The sequence below is a fragment of the Emys orbicularis genome, chromosome 6 (assembly GCF_028017835.1).
Source record: "Emys orbicularis isolate rEmyOrb1 chromosome 6, rEmyOrb1.hap1, whole genome shotgun sequence".
NCBI lineage: Eukaryota > Metazoa > Chordata > Testudines > Emydidae > Emys > Emys orbicularis.
In genome coordinates this window covers 106268126-106293490 of record NC_088688.1, presented here as the reverse complement: position 1 = coordinate 106293490, position 25365 = coordinate 106268126, and the positions used below count along the sequence as shown (strand labels likewise).

General features: G+C 40.0%; 1 protein-coding gene across 2 annotated transcripts in view; it reads right to left on the bottom strand.

The window, feature by feature from the left end:
* Positions 1 to 25365, bottom strand: part of BNC2 (basonuclin zinc finger protein 2) — a 289425-nt gene that overhangs the window by 99582 nt on the left and 164478 nt on the right. For both annotated transcript variants that reach the window (XM_065406666.1, XM_065406667.1), the window contains exon 3: positions 10194 to 10429. In XM_065406666.1, coding sequence (XP_065262738.1) covers positions 10194 to 10429 — 236 coding nt within the window. The remainder of the gene's footprint in view (positions 1 to 10193; positions 10430 to 25365) is intronic.

Below are 25365 nucleotides of genomic sequence, written 5' to 3'. Positions count from 1 at the left end.
GAGCTGTCTACTCTGGGATTTACGTTGGCTTAACTGTGTTGCACAGGAGTTGTGGATTTTTCATACCCTTGAGCGACATAACTGGATAGATTTAATTTTCTAGTATAGACCAGCCATTTCATACCCCCTTTCATCTGAGGATCTCAAAAGCACTTTACAAACATTAACTAATTTAGTCTTACAACACCCAAATATTAATTAGGATCATTTTGTACATGAGGGAAACTGACACCCAGAAGAGTCACGCAGAGCCAGCAGAAGAATTCAGGTTTCCTGAATCCAAGTCAAGTGTTCAAGACACAAGGACATGCTCCTTCCCATTTCTACATAAATGTCAACCAACACACAGGAGAGATTTCTTAAATGGAAATAAAACTAAATTCCTTAATTAAAATATAAGGGTTTAACCTTATAGATTCAGAATGTACAGTGTTAAGGTAGGTTTTTTTGTTGCGCTCTCTGTGCTTGGCATTGTACTCTTACTGCCTAGAAGGCAACAATAAGTGTTAATGACATTTACCCCTTCTAATAAGAGTCATTCACACTTCACTGTTATTCTTTGTTATTGCTTAGGACAAGCACTAGTACCTCATTGAAAGATCAGTGCTGCAAGGGGAAAAAGTCCCCCTGAGATCCCTTAGACTTCAAGAAAAGCATTAAATCAACTGATGCTAGATAGATGACAAGTTTGAGTCTCTGGGGGCTTTCCTGACTCCTAAGTCTCTGTGGTCCTAGGTTTCATACTGCCTGAAGCCAGCGCTGACACATAGACAATCAAAACTACCCCCAAATTTCAAGATAAGGGCAGTAGGTGTCTAAATTGGGAAAAGTCTAACTATTCAACTGTCATGGTTTGGAAGGATCCAAATACTAAGTACTCTCTAATTGAGCTAATCTCAGTTGATACGTGGCTGACTGGGTAATGCACTGACCCTTTCACCTCCAAGACCACAATTTGAATTCAGCCAGAAGTCATCAGGAGACAGGATATACTGGTCTTTAGTGAGCAGAGGCACTAATCTTAGTACTATGGTGGGGGATGGAGGGGGGGGGAGGGAGAGAATGCTGATCTCTGTGGTTCTGGGTGCAGAGACTGCACGGCTTTTCTCACTAATATAAGGTGTTTAAAAAAAAAAGATCCTTGCACTGCTCACATGGAACTTGGGCATTGGCATTAACCCCTGCCTTCTGACCCCAAATACGGCAAGAGTCAGAGCTCCTCAATGTAGCCAAGTGAACTTCACGGAGAATCTGATCTGATGACTGATTCAAATGAGCGTGTTCAGTGAGAAGAGTGATTCTCTGGCGCAGGAGATGAGGATAACACTGGACATGCCCACAGATTATCCCATTTTATTTATTTAAAACAATCATTTAAGAAGGTTTATGATCACAAAGAGTTAATGGAATTTCTGAAAGATGAAAATTGTTTCCTCCTTTGCTTACCTGCCAAGACCCAAGTTCACTTGATGGCATCACTCACACCTCAAGAAGCAACAGAGACTGAGGTAAAATGCGCCTCCCCCCTCTTCGCTCTGGTTTTAGGTGTTCGTGATTTCATCAATTGTTGCAGAAGAAATAGAACCATTAATTTAGTTCTTGGCAGCTAAAGAGCTTTTCGGCTCAGTTTAAAAAGAAGCACACATGGTTCTGGTGTATGCCTGACAGACCTTCAGTAACAGGCATTTCCACGCTCTGTGCCCAGCTGTGTGAAACCATGTGTCAGTCAGTGGGATGACTGTGTGCTCCGTACCACTGCTTCCACTTACCCCAATATTGTAAACAACCAGGACTGCTTCTCTGGTAAAAGAAATATACATCTACAGAGTCTCTTTTTGCCTTTGCCAGCCATGCAATGGTTGCCTTTGCCACCCTGAGGTATCTGAGATAGTCTAGTTATTTCTTGTTCTCAGATACCACTGGATGGCAACTGCATAAAGGTTGACTATTTCCTAGCAACCACTATATATGAGCATTACATACACCACTGTTGACCAGTTGGGATTAGACAGCCCTCTGCTTCATTGCAAGAGACAAGTTACAGAGCACCAGCACACAGTATTTTCCCGCTTCACACATTCTGAAAACCTAAATTGTCTTTGCATGTTTTCCATGCCTCTACTGTCATGCAACCTGACTTGGTGACACATTCAGAAGTGCCTATGAACTCTTGGCCTCTCTCCCATTCTTATCCTGTTCAGGTAGCATATAAGCGTGAATGGGTGTGATAAAGCAGTTAAAAAGTCACATCATCAGGACAGTTGGGAGTGGTGCTACAGAGTCGAGGGTACCAAAAGCAGCATGATAGGAAGGTAAGTGCAGATACACACACAAATTTTGAAAGCATTGCACACTGGAGTCAGAGCAACACTGCTGTCCTCCTACACAACACTGCTTCCCTGTGGCTCAAGAGCTGTGTGATGGCTCGGAATCTCTGTGCTTTCCTGCCCCTTCTCAGTCCTTAAAGTTTATTTGAACTTTTCAGCTGAGAGTGTAGGTGATATTCACTGCTGGCTTAGAACAGCTGAAATGAATACAAAAGAGCAAGGAGCAAAGTAGTGGCTCTTTATTTCATGCAAATGAGGAGAGTCACTTTAAGCTGGCTCGTGGAAAAGAAGAAACTCTTCCAGCTGATCATAACCATGGATTTTAAGAGGCAGGTGCTGTGGGTGGAACAGAAAACTCAGGAGGTGAATGGCATATGTAAATTGCCCGGCCCCACGCTTTGGGTGGGGGCCCTGCAGGCCGTCATGGGTGGTCCCAGAAGTGATGGATTCATCACTTCCGCCCAGGGCCCCTCCCCAGGGATGGCCCTGGCCCTGGGGCCCAGAATTTCTGTCGGTTGGCCTGGCATAATGTGATAAAGAGGAGGGAGTGGGGAAGGAAGGGAAGTTGAACAGGGATGAGGCTCAAGGAGGGATGGAGGAGGAGAAAGGGAGTTGGGAGAAAAGGACAACAGAAGGAGTAAGTGGGAATGGAAAGAGAAAAGCAAGAGGGGAGAAAAAGAGGGACTGAAAGCAAGAAATAAGCTGCACGTACAGTAGTCAATTTACGTTTCATTCACACAGATGCTCTGAAAACTGCCAGGGTTTGGGGGTCTTGGCAGAGAGAAGTTAAACAGAGAGAACACTTGAGCAAAGGAGCAAAAGTGAATATAATGAAACAACAAATAAGAGAAGGAAAATACAGAGCAGAATATACTGCACAAACCTGAAAAAAGGCAGAATTAATAAAGCCATAAATGAAAGGTAACTCCCTTCCACCTTCAAATAATTTAAATATCAGTGGCAATTATTAACTGAACATGGAAAGGTGATGAAATGACTGGGCTAGGAGTTGGAAGTCTGGGTTCTATTCCACATTCTGCACCAGACTTTCTTGGGTAAGCCTCGTAACTTAAGAACAAAAGAACATAACATAAGAACGGCCATACTGGGTCAGACCAAAGGTCCATCTAGCCCAGTATCCTGTCTTCCGACAGTGGCCAATGCCAAGTGCTTGATGGACCAGGTAACCATCAAGTGACCCATCCCCTGTTGCATATTCACAGGTTCTGGCAAACAGAGACTAGACACCATACCTGCCCATCTTGGCTAATAGCAATTGATGGACCTATCCTTCATGAATTTATCTAGTTCTTTTTTGAACCCTATTATAGTTTTGGCCTTCACCACATCATCTGGCAAAGAGTTCCACAGGTTGACTGTGCGTTGTGTGAAGAAATACTTTCTTTTGTTTGTTTTAATCTGCTGCCTATTAAGCTTCTTGATGCCTCATTTTTTCAATCTGTAACAAGGGGATAATGCTCACCTACTTCACAGGGATGTGGCAAGGCTAAATTAATGAATGCCTGTAAGCTGCTCTGAGATCCTCAGATGGAATTTGCTAAACAATTGAGAAGTATTCATTAATAAAGATAGTCTGATGTTAAATACACTTAGAAAAAGAGACAGCCAGACTTAGATGGGAGAAAGAAACCTTTGTTAAATGCAAAGAGACCCAACATACATAAAATACATTTTCATTGTACTCATGGTAGGTAATTGTCAGCTGTCATTTTGTTGCATCTTCTTACAATCTATCTGAAAGAAAAGCAGAAGAATTTTCTCTGACTGAAATGGATACAAGTATTTTTGGCTTGTTACCCATGTCACCATTAGATTGCAAAAATCCTCTTGGTTTAATTATTTTCATCATCATAAACAATGTGTTGTAGGTATTATCCAATTAGATGGAATCTTGTTGTGATGAAATGCTTGTCTTGGGACTGCAATTTCACATGACTTATGATTGTTATTAATGGATAGTGTTGAGTTTAAGAAGGTATGTTACCATTACCGCACGTATCCTTAGCCCAACTGATATCTCCAGAGTGCTCTTTTTTTGCTAGTGATGCTTATGTGTTGAGTGGAGATTCTTCAGGAAACTGCTTACATAAACCCAGGAATGTCTTGCACTTATGCTGGATAGCAAAAACATGAGCATCTTCGGCCCGGTCTAAACAACTGCAGCATCGTAGCTGTGCCACCACAGGAACTGTAGTGTACAAATATCCTTAGCTAGGCACCATGTTATTCTAACAGATGGGAATAGACAGGAAAGCTGAGACGCAGACATGCACTCTGCTCAAGGAGGGCAATGCTTTCTACCCTGAACTTCACTACCAATGCTTTATTGTAATCTGCCACAGGCAAATCCAATTGTGAGCAATACTTAATTCTAAGGAGAGTTAAATAATGTCCATAGCCACATCAGGTTAATAATGATTATGCAGGGGACTGGAAAGAAAGGAGAAAAACACATTACAGTTCTTTGGTCTCTCCTCAAACACCTCTACCTACTCTCGATGCAAAAATGGGTCAAAGGAACAATCCATTTCCCTGCTGACTCTGATATGGATGTGGGTACACTTCAGAGATTCCAAAAAATATATATTTCAAAACGGAGTTTAAAAAAACACTACACCATGAAGTACAGAGCATGTCCAACTGGACTGAGTTAGTGTGCAGTTATCATCAGAAAAGTGTCTGTGGAAAAACAACCATCTTATTTGACTCCCTCTGTGTATTCAGGTGACTTCAGTGACTATAACAAGGGTTTATCTCTTTGTCGTCTGGTTAGCCCTGCAGAGCCATCACAGAAATGGGAGACTGAGCTGGAGTCTTTTCTGGGTCATGCAGCAGCAGTGGAATTGTTAACTAAATGCCTATGGTAGGATTTTTGCAGATGGTATGTGAGCAGGAAAGCATAAAGAAGACCTAGATTCTAATCCTGGCCACTAACTCGATGTCTGTGCCTTAACTTCCCCATCTGTATTGTGATGCTGCAAGTATTAATTGCTCATGAAAGGCTTTTAAAAGTACTGAATTGTTATTAACAACAACACAAAATCATTATTTGTAAAGGATCAGAATCTACAACCCTTATTCACATTAAGCAATTCTTTATGGCCCCATTGAAATCAATGGAAGTTGAGCCAGAGCAAAGTACTCTCAACGTGAGTAAGGGTGCCAGAATCTGAACCAGCATATTTAAATTGGATGACAGAAGAACTCACTGACACAAAGATGGATTCACATTGCACTTTCTCAGTGAGAAGACCTACAGTTCAGTACCAGAATACTAGAATAAATAAAACAAATTCATTTCTTTTGGTAGACAACAGGCTAACGGCCCTAAAAACTAAAGCCCTTTTTTTGTCCACAGAATGGATATAGCCCAGACAGTTTCCCTTCCCTGGGATCACACTCTAGGAATGAAAGAATAGTTTAGTCTCCCACCTTACTTCTGCTGAGATTGCTTACCAGATTGTCAACCAGTGTCAATTATGATGTGTACACCTGTGCACCAGGAACTAGATAAAGACTACCATTCACTGTGCACTGGCCATTGAACAACTTACAGGTGTTAATGACTTTCCCCCATTATCGACCTTGCCTAGATTCTAACCCTGGTGAAAGACTATCACATTACCAACCCCCTGAGTTGCCTATTGTGCTCAGTGTTGTATCATTATAATGGTCCATTAAGGGTTTGGCTGAATGATGCAACAAGTCATTCCATAAGCACAAAAAATGTTACCTGTCCAAGTTACTTTTTAAATTCACTATTAAAGACAAAATCCTTGAGCAGCCAAAAACCAGGGGGAATCACACCTGTGTGGAAGACAAACATACACCAGCACAGCCCTGCTGTCTGACTTGCTTACCACTGGCTGGTTTAGGTGTGCCTCTCCTGTTCCTCTGTAAATTGTTCTGGAATATGGGTGGTTGGGAATTTTCCCTGAAAATTTTATTGATGGCAATCTGTGGGAAAGCTTTGATTGTACTCATTTTTTAAAATTTTCCATTGGGACAATCAAAACATTACAGTTCATATCAGCTCAGGTTGACACAACCAAAACATTTTAGTTTCTTGAACCAAACGGACCCATTTAGTTTCAAGTCAGTTTTACATTAGTCTGTGCTTGCCTGAGCTGCCATGATGTCTCATAGGTTTTTCTAGTTCAGGTGCCTCATGCTTCCATTCTCCTCTTTCAGTCGGGCTCCCTAGCTGTTACTACATCTCACACAGTGCTCTATGGTCTTCCCTCTCTTTGAATCACTGTGGTGCATTATGGGAATCATTTTACCAAGGTGCACCATGGGATGCACCTTGTTGTTCAGGTGAGGAACCTAATCCATAGAGGTAAATGGAGGCATGAAGCACCTGAACTACAACTTCCACCAGACTCCACGGCAGCTTGGGGGAAACACAGACTAATGTCAAATCAAGCCAAGCAAAATATTTTGAAATATTTCAGTTCAGGGATGTTGAAATGTTTGGTGTTTATTGGAAACGTCTAAACAAAGCATTTCAACATTTCTGAATCAAAGTTTTTCACAATTCACTGTTCCGTGAAAGGTTTCAGTATTTTGACTTTTTATCCTGATTCAGGACAAAAACAAACGTTGAAATATCAGAATTTCCACATTGGATGGAAACCAGCTCTATGGAATTTGTATTCAGGACTAGGTGCATGGAGATCTGCAATGGCCACTGCTGCTGAGATTCCCCTTCATTACGGACCTAGACTACGGATAGGATGATGGTAGCAAACAATGTCATGTTAGTCCTGTGATTTTTTTTCTTCTTTTGGTGGATTTAGTTAGGAAGGGATCAGCTACTTGGAAAGAAAAGTAAAGGGAGAAGGGACCCTGATGGGAAGGGAGGTGAGGGAGGACAAGGCAGGGAAGAAGAGGTTCAGAGGGGCAGGTGTGGAGTAAAACTGAGGTGAAGAGACTGTGAGGGAGAAGGTTGAAGCAAACAGCCAATCATCACAGGGCAGAGACAGTTCAGCCAAAACTGTTGTAAGTTCTCAGAATATCTGAATGTTTGTGCCTGGAAGCTGCCCCAGCTGCGCCTACCCACGGGAGTCTCTGACTAGTTACTATCTGCAAATTTCCCCCAAGGTCACAAGGCAGAGGGAGGGGAAGAACACCTGGGTCCTAGTTTCCCCTGTGTGATGGGGGAGTGGCTGAAATCAGCTAACTTCTTGAAAACATGACAAGTTTTTGCTAAGTAGATCCAAGTACATTGGCTGTGTACATACATATGGGAAAATTCTGAGCAAGTGAATACACTAGGTTATAACAGAAATGAATTTGCATGCAAAAGGAAGAAAGGCCTTGTAGCCACAGCACTGGACTGGCGCTCAGGAGATCTGGGTTCAGTTCCCCATTCTGCCACAGACTCCATGTGTGAATTCTGACAATTAATTTTGGGCCTCTGTCTCCCCATCAGTAACATGAGGCTAATAATACTTCCATACCCAGCTTTTTGTATGGAAAAACAGAGTAATATCTGGGAAGTGCTCAAGTTCTACAGTGATGACCCTCATAGAAAAACCTACACACTATAATATTCACTATTGTGAACTCAAAGTGCCGGTGGCTAGGGTACCACATGTTCCCATACAGAATCTACCTTACACCAGCCTCCTCCACTAAAGAAAAAGTTACTTGCAATGTATTTGTTTAAAAACCAAAACATAAATGCTAATGTTAGGTACCAAAGATTTTGATCACATTCCTTCAGGTTTCACTGAACATGTTTTATGGACTTTCTTTTCCCCCCATATACTTTGTTTTCTAGCGTTAATACAAACAAAATTAGAGAGCTAAACTAATAGACAGACTTGACTAAGACTCTTGCAGTACGTCTTCATCTGCCCAGTAACACAATCTACAGCCAATTGCAAACCAAGTCAATATGTGGTAAGACTTTAACAGCCGCCCTTAACTCGCCTCAATAATTATTCTCTTTAACTGACATAATATTCAATATACTGTTGTTGAGTGCAATAATGGTAAAATTGATGCCTTGAGGGCTACAATACGATTGAGTTTTAGCCAGATAAACTGACCTCTAGCCTAATGGTGTATTATGGGGTTTTACACCAATCAGACGCACAGTGTGACTGTTTATAATCCTCTATATAATTATATTACATTCCATTCTTGCATATCTTCAGATCATTCCAACAGATAATTGCCTGATTCTGCAACACTTAAATGAGCAGTCTCACTGATTTCAGTGAGATTCTTCTTGCCTGCAAGGGTTACTGAATCGGATCTGAGGCTTGCAATGTTGTTTCCGACACTATATTTATCTTGATTTTATCATATGGTTGAAAACGAACAGTTTGTCTCTAAATAGGAAGCAAGCTTGTCATCTAGAACCATCTGGATACTAGGACTTTTTCACCCTTTTTAAACAACAACCTTCAGAATCCAGGAATTTAAAATGTAATGCAAAGCATACATGGCATCACTAAAAAATATCCATATTCTGTCAATAATACAAGCCACCTATTAGCAACTACAGCATGTACCAAGACACACTGCATTCGTGTTTTCTGAAAAGATCAATTCTAATTTCTGAAACTGGGTTACAATCATAGCAGATTATATTTTACATGTAGACACCTGTAAAATTTAGCTTTAAAAAAAATCCATAAAGAATTCTAAAATAATCTAAAAAACTTTAGAATTTGTATATACCTTAGTAAGAGTAGCAGGCCCTCAATGCAATAGTTAGCCTTTTTTTTTTTTTTTGCTTTTTTTCCTACAATGCAGAACTGTTTACGATGACAATCTTTTAGAAGGAGTTTTAAGATAATTTATTTGAAAACATGATATATCAAGGACTGTGTAATTATGTGCAGGCTAATGTGCTTCCTCTACAGAAAGGATGTTGCATGAAACAGGCAATAAAAGAAATAATCATTGAAAGTTCCTTTGGGCAGGAACAAAGACTCCTCTGTGTTCTGTACCATGCCAAGTATGTTATTTGTGCCTAAATAAATTAATAAAATAAATACAAAAATGCAATAATAGTAATCTTCAAAATCAAGGTTGGCTCATTTGGGTTTGTCCAAATTATGGGCTTGAATCTGTAAGGTGCTGAGCGCACTCAACTCCCATGGAAGCCCGTAGCAATGTAGGGCACTCAGCACCATGCGGTATAGGACACGAGATCTGAAATCCCCTTTTGAACAGTTAGCATAATAAATCATCTTGGAAGCTAACAGATGCCATGTTTTAATGCAGGTGACTGGGTGAAGATTAAACATGGAAATGCCATTTTTTGTGACTAAATCAAGCTGTTACAATTTTACAAAAGGAATGGGTTTATAAACCTGTAAAAGTACATGTAAAAGCTCAAAGGTTAGCTTTTAACCATGAATTTATATCAAGAATATGGCTTTTTAATATACTATAGGATAGTCGTCCTCCCTCAAAAATAAATGAGTGAAGGAAGGAAAGAGCAACTGCACTGGACTTCAGATTATAGAAGTTGAGTGGTAGCCCCTGAAAACATGCCAGTTGCCTTAGTATCTAAATAAGGCTTGCGGCTAAGTAACCTCAGTATTTGCAGTATTCAAGGTATTTCCTACACTAAGTGTAGGGAAGTAAAAGGGAATACTGTGGATAGGAATCTGTACCTTAGGTAAAACTAGCAAGTTTTACATACTGTACCACAGTCAAGGTACAACATGTCAAATACATCTCAGTTATTTACCTAAAGATCCACAGTTAAAAGGACAGACTTTTAGTAAAAAGCATGTTGGGTGCACAACTGTTAGTAACTTCAACATACAAAATAATGGTCAGCCAAACAATTTTTACTACATGCTTTAAACCTCTTCTTACCTGAAGGATGTAGCCCCGCACGTAGTCCCGAAGCGTCCAGCCTAAGCCATGCAGGATGTGCAGCACCTCTTCCTGCTTCAATACACTGAAGAGTCGGTCCAGCAGTATCTTCAGTCTCACAGGCACAGCCTGGGTACCATAGAGCATCAGGCTGCTGATGTCAAACACTACGTTGGACTGCACAATCTCCACTTGGGTAGGGTGGTACAGATGCTGAGTGCTAAGCTTGTCCAAAGCTGACAGATACAGGTTGGGTAAGAGTAGACACAGAGATGGGGAAAGAGGAAAATAAAAGTAAGATTATTAAAGCATATCTAATATTCTGTCAAAGTGAGTCTTACATAAACACAAAGTGTATCTTCTTTACTACAGACTAGAGACAGTAAGCAATAAACTCAAACGTTCAAGAGTTTCCTTTAATCTTTCATGCTTAAGTTTTTGGTGCCCTGCTGGTTTTCAAAGGTATTGAGCGCTCGCAGCTCCCATTAACTTCAATTGGAGTTCTGGGCACACACACACAATCTCTGAAGAATCGGGCCCTCAGAATCTTACATTGGGGTGACCAGAAACCGATGCACCCAAATGAATGATTTGAGCCTTAATCTATAGAAAATAGAATCCACTGCAATATTTTAAAAATTGCTGCCGTGCATAATCGTAAACTGGAGTAATCAATTTACTGCTAATTGAACTAGCTGCTAGCAAACATAGCCAATTCAATTCAACTTACCTCTTTTGTATGAATTTTATGATCAAATATATTAATAACTTAAAGTGGGGGAGGCGAGGTTTGAGCTTTATTTTTGGTTTGCTGAGAGGAGCATCTAGTAATTCTTTATCCCCTTATGTGATGTTTAATGTGATGGAATTACATATGGCATCATACATTTCAGCATATACCACTATTTGCTCTCAATTTCTTTTCCACTTTATGGATTCTATCACAGAACCTAAACTTCCAGACTATTTGTTTTAAACAGAACTTTTTGAACTTTTAAAATAATGTTATAGGGGTTCCTCCTCCTGCACTTTGGTTTCTTCTTGGATTCACTGGAGAGTTCATGTACTCTTGATAAATTGCTTTCTTACATCGAGATTGTAAAGGCCCTTATCATTTACCTGCTGGCTTCATTCAACACATTTTCTCCAAGGAATATTTTTGTCAGAGTGTTCTGGTTTCCTTATACTTCATTTCTTCCAACTGATTTGTCTGATCTTCCCTATTCTAGTGGTTAAAGCTACTTTGAATAAATAGCTTTAAATGTAAATTTAATGTTCATGAAAGATAAGGGATTGGCAAGCTTGGGGATTGAAGTCCTATGTCTCTTCACAGGGCATTTATATTGCAGAAATGTGAAGGGCAGGATTCTGTCTGTTATTCTTCCAACACTCTTCAACTATTTGGCCTTATGATGAGCAGCTGATTTAGAACCTAATAAACAGGCTAGATTAAAATCTGAAGAGCTCAAATAACCCAAAATGTTTTTGTTCTTGTCCATGGTATTGTTACTAAGATGGTTACATTGTTAGTACTGTAACGGATATATCAAAGTACTCCATTAAGGGAAAAAAGACCCTAGAAAATTGAAATTGTTGAATGTGTGTATGTATTTGTGGTGGGGGTGTTGACATGTATGTGCCTCCATAGTGGGTAAGGAAAATAATGGAATCTATTTTTAGTCACATAACAATGGGTATTTGGAATGGAAGAGCAAGATTTGAATACATTAATAAAATATTAATAATAGTCATAGCACCTCTCTCTCATCCAAGAATCTCCAAACATTTACACAATGATTTAAGCCTCACAACACCCTTCTGAAGCAAGTTTTGACTACTCTGGTATTACCAGCCTCATTTTACAGATTGGGAAACTGAGACATAGAAAGGTTAAGTGCCCTAAGATCACACAAATCCATGTCATTGCCAACAATAGAACTTGTCTCATTAGTCTCTGTCATGTGCTTTAACCGCTGCATCATACTCCTCTTCTAGGGGTGAGCATGGTGCTTTTTGTTAAATACAATAGTTTAATTTAAAAATGTATACAGGGAGGGTAAGTACTTGCCTCTAAAAAGTTTGATGGAATGGCTCAGGGGTTTAAGGTGCTACTTCCAAATTGACACAGGTCAGTAGTGATTGAAAGTTGTTTTCTTCTAATGACTGTTTGGGGATTATGCAAAAAAGTGTGGTGGTCTTGGTATTGCTCCTAGTGGAAAACCACCCACTTTACAAAACCACCACCACATTTGACACCAAAAGCCTTTGCAGAGAGGCCAGAGATGGAATAGACAAGAAGAGGAGAAAGTAACAAGTGGTCCTTCCAGAGGACTGAAGCACACTGGCAAAACACTGGGTAATAGCTTTCACAACCTACACTGTACTTATCCTGTGGTCAAAAAGAGGGCTTCAGTTTCCAGGGCTCTCAATCTAGCACCAAATTCACATAGAGTGGTTAAATTTTTTTTAACAAGTTTACCACTGGAGCCCTAGTTAGGATCTTAAAACTGGATGAGGAGTTAGTTCTGAATTTGTCTACATTTCACCAAAACCATCTTCAACTTGGAATTGGGGTCTTATACTGCAAATTATAGTAACCACAAATAGAGACACTGAGTTCCATTCTTTTTAAGCACAAGTCAGGATGTGCATTCAAGTGCGTAATTTATAACAAAAAAGGCATGTATTTTTCCATGGGTGTGTCACAAGAGTGTTCAGAGAGTATAGGCAAACACCACACTACAGACTGAAATGAAATACAGGAATGGGGAGAGGAAGGAAATGCATTTGTGCCAGCAAAAGGCATAAGAAAGTTTGTGGCCAACAGCTGGAATTTTTGTGGCTCATTAATTAATGGAACTACTTTTCACTGCACTCAAGTACAGAACTCAATAATGTAGAGAATGCAACCTTTCACCATTATTTATATTGTACAAAATTATATCCTATTTGTTTAGAAAAAGACTATAAAAATGTTCAAGTAAGAACAAAAAAAGGAACAGTAACAAGGAAAAATACCGCACTGTGTCTCAGTGAATTGTATCTGCTTCTGCCCATACATTCTGAAAATACACAGAGAAGCGTGAGAGAAACACCGGGATGTATTTGAAAAGGTTCTTTGGAAAGTGCCTAAGTGACTATTCCCTAAATCATTATTGAACCAATTTCAGTGCTCCAGCCTGGTGTGAAGGGGGCATTTTGTTGTTGAGGTGCCTTCTTTCAGATAAGCCATAAAATAAAACATCTGAGAACATATGGTTGATAAAGATCCCGTGGCTCTTTATGTAAAGCTGAGGATGTTCATTTCCATGTCCTGGAAAAATTTCAATTTGGGTAATAATATTCTGCCTCCCTGAATTTCCGCTCCAATTTCAACTGGATATGGCCTTCTTCTTCATTTCCTGTCCTAAACTGTTCTCTAGTGATGTTATGTGCTGATGAACAGCTACTGCATTTTACCTCAGAGAATCTGCATCTCAAAGGTGAGTAAATTTATCCTTGTGGGTAGTATGCATAAGAAAGTTTGTTAAGTGCTTTGGGATCCCCATGATGAAAGACACTATCTATAAATATAAGAGATCATATCTGAAAAATGACATAAGCAGATGTTTCCTTATTAAAAAGGCAATGATGATTGACAGGTCATAAAAATACACACTTTGAGTAATTTCTGGCCCAACTGAAGTTAATACCCATACTCCTAAAGATTTCAGTGGGATCAAGATTTCACCCAGAAAAGCCAAAACACTTAATGCTCATGTTACTTTTGAAAGAACACACATACTCTTTTAAAAAGCCACGTGTGTTTCTTTTGGGTTCAGTATATTAAGTTTAGGTGCTAAGACTAGGAAGCACCATCCCATTTTGGCACCCCTTTTTAGTGGCTGATGCTGCCCGCATCTCCTGGTACTCCCCACCTCTGGATGAGTTGATATACAGAGGGAAAAGAGGTCTAATGAATATTAAACCACATACTTTGCAAGTAAAGTAGTCAACATTTTTGTGGACTGGCCTGTAAAAGGCCCTTGTGTTTTACTAGAACAACACACAGTGGAATAATATTTTTGAGGAGTATTATTTCTAAATTTAAAATGTTCATTTCAGGAATTATAATTAGTGAAAAAAGGAGCCAAATAAGTTTTCTTTAAACACCAAAGAACTATTAACTTGTTAATTAATTGTATGCAGTGTTATTGTAGCCGTGTTGGTCCGAGGATATTAGAGAGACAAGGTGGGTGAGGTAATATCTTTTATTGGATCAACTTTGGTTGGTGAGAGAGACAAGCTTTTGAGCTACTCAGAGAAGAGCTCTATGTAGCTCTTTCACCAACAGAAGTTGGTCCAATAAAAGATATTACCTCATCCATCTTGCCTCACTTGTTAATTCTTATAAGAACAGGGAATCTCTTCTCTCTTCCCTCAGCTCTTTGAGTTATCAAGTATCATTGCTCCTGCTTATGGTCTGTCAGTGTTTCTGTTATCAACCCTGTTTTTGAATAGTTTATATTATTTTTAGGGCCTGATCAGAGCTTGCGTTAGCCTTGTTGGGTGGGAAGGTGAAACAACTCTTCACTGCCCACACATGTACCTGACTCCTGTCCCCTCCCCTGTGATTACACCACTGTGTACAAGGAAGCACTGAGGATTAGCAGGAAAGCTAGTAAGATGATTCTTTGAGGTAACTCTTGTGAAACTGACTCATGTATATACAAAGCATGTGCTCCTTCTTTTCAGGTTCCATCCAGGCTCCTGCTGCAGGAGAAGCACAGTCCAGCTGCTTATGCTGGGATCTGTGCACAGCTTCCAACACTTACAGTTTTGCAAGGGAGAATTGTCCAAATAACCTGCGAGATTTGGAGTTTGCTAGCATCCCAGCTTCTGGAGGGTCGCATGGATTCTATTAAATTTTAGAGTGTGTCACTACTGTTAAAAGCAATGAGCTCGATTAATTTCATGAGTGCTAACAGAATCCAGGAAGAAGAAAGTCCAGCAATTCCAAGAGCCAGAGCAACACAATTTGAAAACAAACATCCTCCAGTGGGGCCTGGGGAAGATGGGGACAGAGATGGCAGATGCAAGGAACTACAAGGTACTCAGCACTTTTGAAAATCAGGCCAGTTATTTAAGTACCTAAATACGAACTGAGGGAACTAACGTTAGGAATCAGTTTTTGAAGTTCCTGGCCAAATGTGTTTTATTCATCTATACCATCAATTCTGTGCACAAGTGATGGTGAAAAAACTGCACAGAAAAGTGTGCATGCAAGTTGTGCACACACAAATGGAGGCTGGGTCTGAACTCCTTTTGAAAATTTGGCTTATATGTACTTTACTATATAATGCCAACAAACAAATTCCTATAGATATTAATGAGACAATGCATACTATGATTCAAATTGTAAATGGGCCCTTTGGAATTGAGACAATGTCAGTCTTTTCACATTACCATTTGTAGTGTTCTTACTATGCAAAATTTCAGCCAATTGATTAGCCTGTACATGTGTATTAAGTATTCTATGCCAAAAGCTTTGGACCCAGTTATAATTTATCAATGGACAAACTTTAATGTTCCATTTGTGGGTTGGGTTGGTTTTTTTAACTGTAGTAAAAAATGGGGGGAAAATCTGCTTTTCCATTTACATTTTATTGGTTTTGAGGGACCCTATGCAATTCAAAGGAAATTAAATACAAAAGGTATATTAAAATAATATGAAATGACTTGTTCGATTTATCAAAAGCCAGAGAACACAGAGTAAGACTTTCACTTCATCTATAACTCAGCCAGTTATGCTCAGGCCCAGCTACGCAAGACCTCTCACTGACCTGGGACCCCTCCCATACCAAAATACATACGGTGAGTTCAGGCTGAAGTGGAAATCTTACCTCTGAATATATTCCTCTCTCTCTCTCTCTCTCTCTCTCTCTCTCTCACACACACACACACACACTGTATATTTAAAGTCTCACATCCATTTTTGAATAAACTTTGAATGAGATTTGCCTTGGTTCAATATAAAAGAATTACAAACCTGCTAGTTTTAATGAGAATTATACTTTTAAATACACATATTATTTGCTAATCTCCAGATTCTAGCAGAATATTTAGGAACTCTGGAGTGGGGAAAGCAGATCTAGTAAAAATCTATGTCTCCAAAAAGATCCAGACTTTCCAGTAGACTAGTACAACGCCTCACAGCTAAAATTTTGCATAGTAAGAATACTACACATTTTAGCATGAAAATATTATTGATTAAAATGGATCTTATTCCCATTTCCATCTTAAATTTAGATTGAACAGGTTTTCTATTTATTATATTTCCTGAAGCCCCAACACCCCCACCCAACCTACCAGACATGCACACAACACATGCACAAATTTAAAAATCAAATTTTCTGTTTTATGCTGCTGGTTTTACCATAGGTGTAACTCCCACATTAAACTGCTGTGTTTCCATGACTAACAGAGTGAGTCACACTTCAGGGAGCCTTGCAACAAATGGGAGATTTTTATTTATTTATTTTAAAATGAGCTGAGCCACTTTCTGAAACAACAAAACTTGGCAGGCAGGTTAAATATACAAGACCCATATGGCAAGGCTCCATAACACTGTTGCAACACAGTGCGCAGAACAACCAACATGGGATGAGCAAACAGAGCATTATTAGTAGCAATTTCCACATACAGTAGTGTGTAGTACAGTTAGCTTTACATTTAATTGAATGAAAGGTGAAAATGAATGGCTGCGCATTTTTTGGAGTTCAGATCTATTTTTTTCCAATCACCAATCCACCAACCTATACAAAAGTAAGACACCTCTTAAAGGAGGGAATACAGCACATGAATAAATAATTTGCTGAAAGGGCGGGCAAACTACAGCAATCCTAGGGGAGTATCCTCCCTCTGGAACAAATTTTAATAATACCTGCCATTAGGCACAACACAGTGCATTTCAAAGGTGAAAAATTTGCTCTTCAAAAGTGTCTTCCTTAGCCAGGAACAGAAGGTGCACATAGGCAAGATATTCAGCAATATCCAGAGAAGGGTATAAATGCTCTCAGTGGCCATGAAATCTCCCCATACACCCTTCAGTTCAAACAGTGAGAGAACATGAACATTTAGGGTGGAGAGATGACATCTTGATACAGTGCAAACAAAGCACGAGGCATGAAATGGCATCCTTTGGCTATCTTCATTTCACCCCGTTCTCCCAATTTAATCTACCTTTAGGAGACATTCACTCAGTCACTGTAGATTTTAAAACATTGTGGAGGGGGAGTGAGGACAGCATTTTCTGATCTGGGAGCAAGAGCAACTTTTCCTTTGGATTTTTACAGTATTTAAGAACTATCAATGGAAGCCATTTGCCAAATTCATTTAGTCTCTGACAGAGGGACACATATGTGATCTCTTAATTTACAGCTTGCATGTACAGATGTTCACACTTAGTTAAAGGTTTCTTAATAGCTTTTTAAAAATAAAAGTGTGTTCATCATGGGTGTTTTATACATACCCAAACAATACAGCTAAGCTGACAAATGCCTCTTCATGCCTCACCATGCCTCTTGAATGACCAAAAAAAAAAAAAAAAAAAAAAAAGCAGACTGCATTTCAGTTGCATGTACACAGAATAAACGTTATTTAAAAAGTCTGAATGAAATCTTTCATTAATTTCTCTCTCTATGATCTGATTCCAAGTTGAAAAATTTAGATTGCTACTAGGTTTATGTAGCCGAAAGCAGAACCACCGTTTGTTCACAGACGTTGCTTTGCTGTCTGCTATTTTTTTTATCCCTTTGCAAAACTTTGAACCCCATCCAGCTTTGACACACTGCCTCTTCAGTTAATAACTATCAAGTTTCCCCTTGTCTCCTGTCTACTTTTCTTTGAGGCAATTGCGCACTCAGCACCCCGAGATAATAACACACATCTATAAGATAAAAGCAATGGCATTAATGTAATTGTCTGCCTTTCTCTCTTTAGCCTAATCTTTTTTTTCCTTCAGTTTTGACTGCCTGTGTGACACCTGTTTTTGTCTCCTCTGATCCTACGACAGGTTTTCCGCTGACAAGGTTTTTGCCTGACAGAGATTCTGCCAGACAAGAACATAATAAAATATGAAGAACTGCTTGTCAGAGTTTCTGCCAATGCTCACATGAAATAGGGGGGGAAAAATCCTGACTTTTTTTTTTTTTAAGGGGCCCTGTGATGGTCGCTTTTGGCCTGTCAGGAAAACAGCCTCCCAGGCCAATTCCTGCAAGCCAAACAGGTGTTTTCTTTTATGTTTTATATATATATGTTTTTTCACCAATAGTGGAAGAAAAAGTTTTCCCTAAATTATTGCCTGTGATATGAAGGTTAGAAGCAACTTTGACTGTTTGGAGATACTCGATGAGAGGGGATATTTTTTAAACTCAGTAGTGAACCTTAAAAGAAAATTAAATTTAAAAAAATCAGTTCTTTTTTTCTTGTTGATGTCTGGTATGATCAAAGGGACTTAACTGCTACGAGAGATAGGGGAGCCTCAGTCTCTGTTCCCAGAATAAAATACAGACTATTAAACATTCTCAGGGTGGGCAGGCTGTCTAAGTGAAAAACCAGGACACCTGTCACTGAGGGCAGGGGACGGTTAGGGAGGTTTGCATGGGGGTGGGGGGGTAAAGAGAGAGAGGAGTGAAGCAGGGAGAGAGACAAGAGAACCCAGTGCTCCCTTTCCTCCTCCTCTTCAAAAGCAAATCCCTCTTACTCTTTCCCTGCCACCATATGGATTTGAGATTCTATGTGGAGGAAGACTGAAGCAAAGAGGGAGATCTCCTTGGAGTGCCATGTGTGGGCAGGGATGAGCAGGTGTCAACATGTGACAGGCAAGGTCAGGATGGTCCTCGTGGAATGTATGCATTCAGCCAGCAGCCTAGTTGGCTGATGTGCCCTTCAAGTGGCCAGAGTCTGCAGGTTACAAAATCAGGACAGCACTGTTTTGTTTTTTTTAACTGATAGGGACAGACCATGAGAATAGGGACACAGTTATCTTAATGCATTAGTATAACTGTCTTACCTGGCAGAGATGGCCACTTCTGACCCGCACATGGGTCTACATTTAAAAAAAATTATTGTTGAGGATTACAGTTTGTAACAGAAGTTACCCATATCATGCACCTAGGTTCCTTTGACTACCATTCATCTTTCAGCTTTCCTCCCTCTGCCTACTCGCCAAACATCTATGCCTCCTCCATACCCATCCTGAAGCATCCCTCCATCTACACTACAATGGGATTGGGGCCCAGCTGTATTAGTGTTGGATGATTTATTATATATTCTTGCATGCAAGCAAGTTTGGGAATCCTGGATTAAGAGACTGAATTTGGAGCTTCCCAAGCTTCATTGTGTCACATTACATAATTTGTCTGGGAGATGCTAATCTTTAAATTAGCCTTAACATTGTAATGAAATATATATCACCTAGAAAAAAAAACACCCACTTGGGTGGAGTGGAAAAGTATCATTTTGTAAGGCTGCCTTAAGAAGACAAGCAGGACTTTGTTCTGCAAATTAAGACCATAGTGGAGTTTAAGGCTGATAATCCCCAAATCACTATTGGCTGCATGAGCCTGAGATGGCCAGCAGGCTGCCAGCAATCACCAGTTGGTACAAGTGTCGTTCTGTTTCAAACATTACAAAACGAGGAGCTGAAGCTAACCAATGTAACCATGCAATTGTACATTTAACTAGGTAACTATACCTAAGGCCCAATCCTGCCAAGTGCCTCCTGAGAGCTGTTGGGCACCCTCAAATTCCCACGGAGACCCTTCTGCCCTGATATCCGATAGCTGAAGATGTTCAGCCCTTGTAATATCAGGCCATGCGCAGGGCCGGCTCCAGGTTTTTGCTGCCCCAGGTGGCGGGGGGAAGCTGCGATCGCGATCGGCGGCACTTCGGCGGCAGCTCCACCGCATCGCTTTCTTCTTCGGTGGTAGGCCCTTCCCTTCGAGAGGGACCCACCGCCGAATTGCCGCACGTGCCGCCCCTTCCCCTTGGCCGCCCCAAGCACCTGCTTGCTGCGCTGGTGCCTGGAGCCGGCCCTGGCCATGTGACTAGTATTACCTTTTTAACATCACTCTTTCCCACCCCCCACAACTAAAGAAGACACTTGTGGGTGATTGCCATAAATTTCATGTACTGTGACCATTTCACACAGCTCCAGTTTAAATACACTTCAGCAAATTTGACTGCAATCAATTAGAATGTAATTAGAGAAGTCTTTCAGGGGTTTAAGTGTATGCTTTCCAGAATACATTTTCTGTTTCTGAAATCCGGATGGGAATGGGATAAAAAACTGGGGGGGGGGGTCTGCTAAATTAATCTGGAGCAAATTTCCTCATAACTCAATAGCTTGAGTCAAAGTTCTTCCTACTAAGTAAAGGTAACACCATGTTTTTCCCATCCAGTGATTGTCACATTCACAATATAAAAACCAGAGGTAAAGTTACCCAAGGCATCATCATTACATTAGAACATCTGAAAGCAATATGCAATTTTTATTCTTGCCATCAAATCCTTCTCCCTGTTTTAACCTTGCGCTGTTAGATTGAATGGAGTGGTTGAGTTTGTTTTGTTTGTGTTCTGCTTAACCTGGTGAACTCTAGTTAATTAAGATGTTCCTATAAACAATTAAGCTTCTTTTAGGATCGTTAGCAAGATATAAAATTTATGATGTAATAAAATGTAATAAACTGGTAAAGGGGCTAGCACATCGCAGCCCTTCATGTGCAGCGGGATCAGTGTTACGGGTTTCATTCATTTAAAATTCAGGTAACCGTGACCGCTTGTTACGAAAGTGCCCAAATTGACAGCCACAGCTCAGTTGAGACTCCTGCTCTGAAGTTCCACAGTACTGGTCCTATGAAGCTCAAAATCCAGCGGACAGTCCCAACCAATCTGCTGCTCCTGTTCATTCAAAGACTCAAGCCACATCTTCCTCAATGGTCATATAGTTAACCCCTACTTCACTGAGCATGTTCAAGGATGCCACAGGCTTTCATGCAAAGAAGAAACTGAACTGGGAGCTGCTACTGTCCCTTAATAGAGGAATTTCCATGAAAGCAAAATTATCCTTCATTATGCTTCATTAACAAAATTAAATTACTAATATTTTTGCACTGTCCCCAAATTTTTAAAGCCCCCCAGGAGTTGGTAAGTTCAAACAGAAAAATTTTCTCCTTACCAGGAGTGCTGCAACAGTATAGTGGGGGAGCTGAGAGCCATTGAACCAAACTGCAAACCCGGTATATGATGGAAACCACTTCAAGCCAGCACCCTTAGTTACAGCTCCCATGCCCCTTACTGGCTTCTCTTCTCTAAAAGGGAAGGATCAGCTGTTGAAGACTTTCTTAACTCTCATCACTGGAGGAAAATCTTTGTAGGCTTGTTTATCTCTAGATGGAGGCTAGTTTGTAAATGTAACTGTAATAATATAATTTAACAAATGGGCAAGTAATTATAATGTCTTGCATTTCTACAATCACTTCCATCTAAACATCTCAAAATGCTTTACAGTTAGTTGAGACTTCACAGCTGTGAAAGTGGGTATTATACCTACACCTCTACCCCGATACAACGCTGTCCTTGGGAGCCAAAAAAATCTTACCGCATTATAGGTGAAACCGCGTTATATCGAACTTGCTTTGATCCGCCGGAGTGCGCAGCCCCTCCCCCCCCGGAGCGCTGCTTTACCGCATTATATCCGAATTCATGTTATATTGGGTCGCATTATATTGGGAAGAGGTGTGTTTTGCAGACAGGAACTCCGAGGCACAGGGAAACGAAAATGACTTAATCAGGATCACACAATGCATCAGTAGCAGAACTGAAAATGAAAGCTATGGGCCAAATACTGCTCTAACATTACACTTGGGGGGTTGGGGTGAGGAGGAGCAGAGAATTTGGTCCTGGACTTCTGAATCTCTGTCCCTTGCATTCACCGAAACATCTCACAGTGATACTCCAGTATTGGAAGCAGGTGATTCTTGCCCGGAATTTGTGAGGACTCTGTATGATCCATTTGTATTTACACTCAACTGAAATATTTACAAGCACACAAAACCAGAGGGAAAAGGCTAATACATTGTGTGGTTTGTTTACATGGATACTTTCCTTTAAAGCACAACAACTGTAAGCTGATGAGCCAGGAAACAAACTGAACAAATACATGGTCCTCCCAGGTCAAACTGAGAAGGGACCACTGATTTTAGGCAAAAACAACTAGAACAAAAAGAAAATGATAGATTAAAGAGACTTTGCCCAGGGAGGTACAGGAACCTGGCTGTCTGTTGGGAACCTCAGCAGCAGTTAAATCCAGTCTAGAGCTAGATTAACATTACTTTTATTTTAAAGTCACTTTAACATGAAGACTTAGTTTTTGGTCTTCATAACCAGATGGAGAAGTAACTAAGAGCTAAAGAAATTCCTTTACAAAGATGCTTGTGGAAAAGTCCTATATAATTGAAGAGGGAACCAATAGGTTTCTATAGCCACTTAATATGAATTTACTCTGAAAACCTATACAATTTAATTGAAAATGGGTTTTTTATGAGCATCTTATAGTATTCTACAGCAAGATTATGATTCTCTATTAAATTCTACAAGATGGTTAAAAAATATAGAAAGATATTCTATTCAAGTCTACCTACAGTGTGCGCACACACAGCTCTCCCCTCCCCCCAAATTGCAATCCATGCCAATTTTTAGCCAGAGACTTATACCTGTGACCTCCTTTGGTTTTGGGCCAGAGCTGAGCTCTGGCTTTGCAAATGTAATGCTCCAGATTTCTGTCACTCAACAGCTTTGGACTGAGATAAATGTGATAACACAGAAAGGTTTTTAATTTAACATAACACTTTTTTCCCCCCATGCAGCTCATGTTAAAAGTCCTAAACCTCCCCACATTAAACCACATCCTCATAGAGACTTGTACAAAGAGTCTGGTTAGGGAGAGATGAAATTTCTAAAATTTTCAGTAGCTGATAGGACAATAACATCTCTCCCCCCCCCATCCTTTTCCCTTTCTCTCTCTCTCTCCCCACCATTCCCTTACCTGACAACTTTACAAATTACCATATAGAAATGGCTGCTCAGCCATTCGGAATGAACAAGAAGTCATAGTCATGTCATGCATGTGAACTTACGATAGAGCACTCTCTGGTGCTTGGTGGGGGTCATTGTTTTGATTGTTGGTCTCATTTACAGCAAGTTACTGTGTGCATTATATAAAAACTTGACAGCGGAAAACTATTTCTCCGGCAAGATTAAAGTGTAACCCACATAGTGAGACTGGGTATTAATACTCGCTGGATGGCACCTTTTCAACCAAAAGGAGTAATGGCTATGCACTATGTGCTGCAAAACTCCAGTCAATTTCTGTTTCATTAAATCCACCAAGGAATTTGAGCTCAGATTTATTAGAGAAAAGGCCTGGCCAGCACACAGCTTAGAGAAGAGGTCATGTGAAGTTCAGAGGACAGGTATAGCTCAGAGAGACCCCAGAGCACAGTGTCTAGAATAAAAGGCCCTGCCCAGAGCTGCCCTGCTCAGCATGCACCAAGAAAAAGACCTGGCACAGTTTATTAGAGAGCTAAGGGCCAACTTATTGATCTGAGAAAAAGTCCACTTTTGCACAGGGAAACAAACAAACAAAATATTCACAGGATACTTAATTGCCCTCAACAGCTCGATTCCAAGAATAGTGTGAAATTTAACTAGCTCAAGAATATTAATAGTTGCACAATATATCAAGAACGGGTCTGTATCTGACATCTAACTGAGTTTAGATTGGTGACCAATTTATGGGAAACACAAGAAACTATTTTTGATTATATGACCATTTTTCAGCCAGTGTGACAGTGAATTCAGAGGTTTAATAAACATACAATAAAACTGACAATAGTGAAGTTTGATGCAGTGGAACTCCATTTGTAGTGAAACAGAATGAAAGTCCTGACTAGTTTCAGCACACTGCGATATGCAAAACATGTTTCTTCTTATTGTGAAATTGTTCTGTGAAAAAATAAAAAAATCATTTCAAGAGGGTAACACTGTACTTCCACTGATACTGTATCGGGTCAGTAATTCAATTGGACTAGATACCACAACTGTGGTACATCTGGTGGCTTGACAGTTCATATTCTTTTATCAATGACAGATCAAGTGTACAAAATGCTGAGTTGATGTAATCACCGGGATCTTATTACTGTTACTGCCTAGCATAATTCTCCTCTCTCACTGGCCTAAAGTAAGATTTTTTAGGGGCGGGGGGAGAGAGGGAGAGAAACATGCATGTAAAATACCATTATCATTATCATCACGGTTAAGGTTGAACAAGTGGATTTTTGTACCTAATCTGGTATAGTTTTAAGGCTATTTTATTAGTGTTTGTTACTTGTCACACAACCAAAATATTAGGAGAAGCAGCTACAGTGTCTACTTGAAGTATCTGATTTTTTTCTTTAAAAAATACCAAATGGCCCTGGACTACACTAAATCAAAGTGCCCACACAATTTCACTGTTAAGATTTTATTTATTTATTTTGTATCTTATGGGTCATATAAAGTGACTTAAGATTTTTTTTAACCCTTGTCTGTTTTACTGCTTTAGGCCTAGGAAATGGCTTATCCAATTTAAACGATTTATTTTTTTGTTTTAGAAAATAAATCTCCATCCAAGCTGACAATACAAATGCCAAGTTTCAGCTGGAAGGGAATTAAAACAGCCCAGTTCTCTACATCCTCTAAAAAAAAAAAAAAAAAACCCAGTAATCCACACAAGATACAACCAATTCCCTCTCAAGCATAGCCGTGCTAGAGAAGGGGGCTATACTCTATGCAGTTTTTGGCTTGAGCCTTAAAAACGCTGATGGTAGGATTACCACTATAGTGAAAGGGTGCAGGGTCAAAACTCGATAAACTGAACTTTTGCCAACAGAAACATTTATCTTGCCACAAAAGAACCGCTTTGATGAATCTGCTCTTATATTGACATCCTTCTTTGGCACTTCTGAATAGAAAAGAATTGAACTTGTAGGAAACCTTTCCTTTCAAGAAGCGCACAGCTCGTTTTAGGTGAGGAAAGAAAAACATGAGAAAGACAATGGAAACAGGAAAAAGAAACAGGCCAGTAGTTGCT